Here is a 7,095-nt window from a genome sequence, read left to right on the forward strand (position 1 = left end):
TGGAGAGTTCTCGACCACTAGGGAGACTTCAGGGTGGAATCAAGTGAGAGAACATAAGATGAGAAGACACTACATCCAACTCAAAACTTTAAGGTATTAAATTAATGGGCCTCTCATCTTATAAACTCCTCATTCTTCCTTGCTTTCTTTGATGTGGGACTAGTTTCAACACTCCTCACATTTGTAACACTAACAATTACACTTTGCCTTTTCAAGCGAAATTCAAAATTTAAAAGATTTAAGTTCGTATATGTGGTATAACTGTACGTAATTAATAGTATAAGATATTTAAGCTAAGAACACCAAAAAATATGTAAGCTAAAAACATATTAAATTGAAATATTTATATATATATATTTTTTAGTTTTTCACTACTTATCTTTTACTACAAAATAGAGAAATTTGCCATACATTCGCTTTTTTTTATTCGAATAGATTTCTTTAAAAACGAAAAAAAGAAGAAAAGTTTGCAGGAGAAGAAGCAGGTAAAACTGTAAAAGGAACAAAATCAATTCTTTATTTTTTTTCCCCTTTATTATACCCGTAAGTCCGTAACCCAAATTAAAATAAAATAAAAGGCCTCGAATCCAACGACCACCCACATGCCACGTATCATATAAACAATTCTACGATCAGATTCTCTCTTCTGTGATTAATTAAGTTTAATAAATATCATTTTTTTACAAGCTTCGTCTCTATCAGCAAAACCACCATTTATTTTTCACACTCCCTCTGATATGAAAATTATACCCCTTTTTTAATTATTTATTATTATTATTTTTCCCTTTTGCATGCCTTTCTCTTCTCTCTGATTCGATTTTAGTCATTTTTTCGCCCACCCCATCTCTTCTTCCCCGCTTCTCGAATTAAAAAAACAGATAAAGTTTCGTTTTTTAAAGTTTTTATTGTATTGGGGTGGTGCGTTTTCGGTTTTTCTCTCTGCAAATTTCGCACCCTGTAATAATTTTTTCCCCTTCGGTTATTGAAAGAGAGTGAGAGATAGGAAGAGAAAAAAGAATGAGGTGGGAAAAGGTTCAGATGAACCCTTTAGAGGGCAATGATGGAGGAGGGCCAGGGAAGAGGTGGGGACACACCTGCAACGCCATTAGAGGTGGCAGACTTGTCTATGTCTTCGGTGGTTATGGCAAAGATAACTGTCAGACCAACCAAGTTCATGTCTTTGACACTGGTGAGTGCCACTCAACTCTGCCACCCCTCTTTTCTTTCTTCCAATGCTGTTCCTTTTTGTTTCTTTCTGTGATCATGTTGTTTTTATTTTAATCTTCTTTGTGAATTTTTGTTGTTGTTCCCTGTGTTGTTCTGATGAGATTTTTTATTTTTAATGGTTTTTGTGTTTATTCTTCAAAGATTCTGTTTGTTTCCGTTTTTGTTGCTAGATTGTTAGATTCGTGAAATCTTGAATACTTACTTGCATTTATTTATACTTACGTTGTAGGTCTTTATTTTAAGAGGTATCATAGGTTTGTGTTGATTTTCAATGTTTGTTGATGCTCTGTTGTGTGCTGATAGAAAACATGTTCACATTTTTGGCACTGTGAGACCTTTGTTTGCCTGCTTGAATCCACTTAAACTTTTTGTTCTAAAAAAAATTGTGTCTACTTTTATTTTTATAGGTTTTGAGGGATTTGGAACTGAAAATATTGATATATACAAGATAGTCACAGTATATGTGTGCGTGTGCGCGTGCATGTGCGCATATGATATGGATTGCATTTTTTTTTCAATGATTCTGTTCTATTATTCTTGGGTACGGCTGGTTAATGTGTGCATTCTTTATTTTCTCAATCGTCTTTCCTGATTTGCAGTGAAACAGACTTGGAGCCAACCTGCAATAAAAGGCACCCCGCCTACTCCTAGAGACAGCCATACTTGCACTGCAATTGGTGATAATCTGTATGTGTTTGGGGGTACTGATGGCATGAATCCATTGAAGGATTTGCATATTCTAGACACTTGTGAGTTTTCATTTTGATATTTATGCTCCACGGGTTGGTCTCTCATAATCTTGATACCCATTTTGCCTCCAAAATCCAAGATTTGAATGCATGAATTTTTGGCTGAAGTTGAATGGTATATCATATATGCATAACCTGTAAAATTCTGGTCCTGCAATTTTTTTCTTTTTGGCGATATTGCTGGAAATTAACGCTTAATTGAAAACAATGTTTTGCTGTTATGCCTAGTTACTAGATTGTTACCACTTTGATATTCAACTTGCTGATGTTAAATCATTTTTAGCTTCAAATACGTGGATATCTCCAACTATAAGAGGCGAAGGGCCAGAGGCACGGGAGGGTCATAGTGCTGCAGTTGTTGGCAAACGGCTATTCATCTTTGGTGGTTGTGGAAAATCTGCAGATAATAATACTGAAGTCTACTATAATGATCTTTATATATTGAATACAGGTGATTCTCCGTAATCATGCAGCCGGCTATTGATCGATATAATTTCACTACACAACTAATACCATTAATACCTAAATGTAAAAAAGGCTGATTATTTCTTGTCAATCTTCGATTTGTAGAAACATTTGTATGGAAGTGTGCTCAAACATCGGGCACTCCACCATCTCCTCGCGATAGCCATACTTGCTCGTCTTGGAAAAACAAAATTATCGTGTTAGGGGGTGAAGATGGTCATGATTATTACCTGTCTGATGTCCACATCCTTGATACTGGTATTAATCAGCTCTATCCTTTTTCAATGAATTGTTAAAATACTTCAATTAATAGCCTGTCCGAAATGAACATCTATTAAAGTGTAATATTTTTTTGGAAATTCTGTCAATATTAGATACTCTAATTTGGAGGGAGCTGAGTACATCAGGCCAACTGTTGCCTCCACGAGCTGGTCATTCTACTGTCGCTTTTGGCAAGAACTTGTTTGTATTTGGCGGATTTACGGATGCACAAAACCTATACAATGACCTCTATATGCTTGACATCGGTATGTTAAATAGAGCTTATGCACATTCTTTGTGTTTTTAAGTTTATTCTGAAAGTGGTGGAATTATATCTCTGTCAATAATGGGTTGAGTTGATATTCCACAATATCGTCTTTCATTTCTGAATTCTGATTGGGTGTAGATACTGGTATTTGGACAAATGTTGCAACGACTACCAATGGCCCTTCTGCTCGATTTTCTGTAGCCGGTGACTGTTTAGACCCATTTGTGGGCGGTGCTCTTGTGTTCATCGGTGGTTGTAATAAAAGCCTTGAGGCCCTGGACGACATGTATTTCCTCTACACAGGTTCGATTTTGTTATAATTGCCAGTAAAGATTTTTCTCGACTAACATCTTGGTTCTGCTATTTCTCTCAATTATTAAGTATATAACAATTGTCAGATGTTTCGTACTTTTTTAGGGATTGCTAGGGAAAGCGAACAGAGACCAGAGAAGTTATCTTTAAGAAAGCAGTTGAAACTAAAATGCCAAGAGCAAAATACCAATCCTGTTCAAAATCAAGTTCTGGTTAGATATGGAGTCGGTGCTGATGTTAGCCCGCTCATGACAGTGTTGAATTATAGCCAGCCAAGTAAGTAACTTCACTTACATATAAAGTTTTTGATATATGGACCTGCAAGTGTCTAATTTTGTTTATCCGATCAAAGATTGTATACTGGATTGAGGAAGTTCCTGAGGTATTTTTGGCCTTACATTGAATGATTCTTCTACTTTGTTCAATAAGTCTAAGGCATTAAGAACTACTAGTTTTGGTTCTTCAACCTGTGTGCATTAACTTTTTCTGTAGGCTATCATTAATTAAGTGTCGACTAAAAAAATGATATTCTCTCTGAAAAAGTTTTGATTTTGATTACCTAGGAGAGGAAAAGAATGGGAATTATGTTTGGGTAATTACTTTTCAAAGTACTAGTTTGCGACAGTTGAATATCCTGTACTACGAATGCAGGTAGACTAAATCTCCCAGTAAATCAAGGCTTCACTCCTGGAAAGAAAATGTTTGAATGCAAGGTTACTGAATCCATCTCGGAAGGTTATACTATCGAAACTATTATTGATGGAAAGCTTCTTCGAGGTGTTCTGTTTTCAAATAAGCCAAAGTCTTTGCACCCAGCTGCTAATACTTCAACCAGGTATATCTTTTTCTTTTCACTTTTCCCCTTTCAATGTGTCACAAGTATTCTGGCCTAAATTTTTACTATTTGGAATAGGAGTTCAGCCTCAATATTGAAATTTCTGTTTTTCGTAATAATAAGGGCTTTCTAAATCTTTTCTAGGCATTATAAACATCATAATTCAGCACAATCCAAATGATAAGGACCAAAATCAAAACAAAATTTATAATGGTCCATATTTGTGAGGATTAAAACATATTTAAAGTAAGCATTTTTTATGTAGTTTCATTTAAACATTTGCTTGATTGCTGAAGCAGGAAAAGGGCCGGTGGTGAAACTGACGTTATCTCAAATGGTATACACCCTGATAAATCAAAGATTCCTAAAGTGACCAATCAAGATGAAACAGAAAACAGACAAGCAGTTCACGGAGACAGTTTAGAATCTCATGAACACCGTGCTGAAGGGGTTGCTGCTCTTCTATCAAGCAACCTGACAGCTGCTGACACTTCTGATACCCATAAGGTTAAGTTGTTCTCTTACCTCTGTTGGACGTAGTTCTAGAGTAGTGTGGCAGAGATTGTTAAACAGGAATGCTTTTTTCGAGTGAAAATTTTGATTGATCCAATGATTTGGCTTTGCTTCCTTAGTGAAAGGGGGTTGATTTAGATGTTTTGATTTATATTTTATTTTTTTGTATAGTATTGGATATATTTTCTTGTCAGTTCACTCAGTTGCCATTTGCATTGCTGGTGCTGGAAATCGCATAAATGAGGTAGCATTTGTTTTCAGAGACTGAGACTGAAACAGGAGGACTGAGACTCAATATTGTGTTTGGTGGTCAGAGACTGAAACTAAGGGTGCGTTTGGGTTGCGTTTTCATTTTCTGTTTTCTGGATTTTGTGAAGGAAAAAGTGAAAACAGTGAAAACAATAAAATTCCGTTTTCTGTTTTCACGTCATGTTTTCATTTTTTTTCTTCACAAAATCCAGAAAACACTGAAAATGAAAACAGAAAATGAAAATGCAAACCAAACGCACCCTAAAATTTCAGTTCAGGGACTCAAAATTTCAGTCCCTTCAGAACCTCTAGAAAGTGGGGACACAGGGAACTAAAATTTTTTGAGACAGAAACTAAAATTTTAATAACATTTCTTCTTAAAAATACCCTCATTTAACTCTTTAAATTTCAAATCTATCTCTATATTTATCTTAAATTAAATATAATATTGAGACATAACTCAGTCTAGTATAATTTATACCAAACATAATACAGAGACTTAATTTAGTCTCAGTTTCTCAGTTTCCGTCTCCCTTCCAAATGCAACCTAGAGTCATTGCTTTAGACTTTTATTTTCCACTGAGTTTTATTATTAGATGCTGTATATCTGCTAGTTACAAATAGTATTTTTGTTTCATAGAAACTATTAGCATACTACTGTTAATTTAAATTTTATATCTGTGCCACTGACAATGTTTTATTGTGTTCCATTCCTGGCAAGAATTATGTTTTTCTTGCATTTTTTCCATTATAAGATGACATTGTGAGAATTTCCTAGATATAATTGTATGAACTGTTGAAAGATAGCAGGGACTGTGAGGCTTTTTCTGTAGTTTTTCTTTAATATGTATATACATGACTATTCTGCAGGTTTCTGCTAACCCAGAACCTGAACCTGTTTCTCTGAATCGAAATGATGATGGAAAGAATGAAGCACCCCAACCCATAGGTGAAAACGCGAAAAATGATGGAGCAAATGACATAGTAAGTTCAAAAACTGATGGCCAAACAAGTGTACCAATTTCCAATTTTGAAGTTCCAAGACATGATAACAAAAGCGATGCACCAAACTGCAACTTTGAATTTCTGAAACCTTCTGCAGCCGAGACTGCTGTCTGTCTGCCAAATCAAGGTATGCAAAATAACGAGCAGTTACGGAAGATTATTTGCTTTGAGGCCGCATTCGCCCATCTGCATTTATGAGGCCTGTATATTCTGTTTGGCTTGCCCCGAATCAATAGATTAAGCGTTCGAGAGCGATCAAATATTTACTTCTGTATCATTGAAATAGGGCACTGAAAAATAAAGTCAAGCAATAGACCTACTAATAATTAACTAGCAATAGTATAATAATTGGATCTTGTAATGGTTGGATAATGTGTGTTTGACCAACAGACCTCTATCTTGGAAAGAAGTCATAATTTAAGTTCCTTCCCATCCGGATTACTGAAATATAATACTCTTCATTTCAATTATTTCTGTTAAAGCGAGATCATCTAACCCAAGATGGATCTTTTTCTGTTTTATTACTTGTTTGTTTATCACACATGAAAAGCCGGATTATGTTTTCCTTTGTTGATTTCATTGCATATTAGCTATATCTCATGTGCCTCGGGGTAATAGTAAGGTTGCTGTCTTCCAAGTTTGTATTAAACGCAGGTTTGCTACCGTAATATAACTTTTTCCTCTGAATAACCAGGTGTAATGGCGGATTGCACGAACCCAAGGACAGAAGAATGCAGCGAACCAGCAAAGCTAATTTGAACTCGGTTATTCGCTGATGGTTATGAAGACCTAGTCTGCGTGGCGATTTGTACATTCCCCGTTCTCAAGGTGATAGAGGTTCATATAACTGGTGGTATAGGCTAACATCTTGGATTGTTTGGGATACATATAAATGCTATTATTGGCTGTGACACCCCTTGATCTGAAAATTGATGATTTTACCTTTAGGAGGTGTAGGTAGTGGTAGAAAGTAGTCTTTAATTTAGTGAGTTATTTATCCATTTATTACTTTCCCGTCTTCATTCACTCTAAGGAAGAAAATTTTGTTGAAGACTACTACTATTTTTTCTCTTGCAGGCATCAATAGTTAGTTACTCTAATGTTCTTGTTTCCATCTTATATGAGCCTGGTTTCTTATATTCTTGTTCAGTTGTATTGACGCATATAGTTTCCCAAAATTTTTTTGTTCGGTTCCTATTCTTATAATAGTT

The 7,095-nt window shown here is 35.4% G+C and overlaps 1 protein-coding gene across 2 annotated transcripts; it reads left to right on the top strand.

Moving 5' to 3' along the window:
* The first annotated feature begins 745 nt into the window (after window positions 1-745).
* LOC130960330 (tip elongation aberrant protein 1) lies at window positions 746-7,095 on the top strand. Of its 2 annotated transcripts, none has more exons than XM_057885714.1 (11): window positions 746-1,189; window positions 1,827-1,976; window positions 2,260-2,427; window positions 2,547-2,699; window positions 2,816-2,968; window positions 3,109-3,273; window positions 3,388-3,558; window positions 3,934-4,117; window positions 4,414-4,624; window positions 5,750-6,011; window positions 6,579-7,095. In XM_057885714.1, exons 1-11 carry the CDS (start codon window positions 1,018-1,020, stop codon window positions 6,641-6,643), a joined length of 1,854 nt encoding a protein of 617 aa, XP_057741697.1. In that variant the 5' UTR covers window positions 746-1,017; the 3' UTR covers window positions 6,644-7,095. The 2 variants fall into 2 exon arrangements, with proteins under 2 accessions (XP_057741697.1, XP_057741705.1); XM_057885722.1 differs by having other exon boundaries at window positions 748-1,189; window positions 4,417-4,624; window positions 6,579-7,092.

The sequence above is a fragment of the Arachis stenosperma genome, chromosome 1, assembly GCF_014773155.1.
Source record: "Arachis stenosperma cultivar V10309 chromosome 1, arast.V10309.gnm1.PFL2, whole genome shotgun sequence".
Classification (NCBI taxonomy): Eukaryota; Viridiplantae; Streptophyta; class Magnoliopsida; order Fabales; family Fabaceae; genus Arachis; species Arachis stenosperma.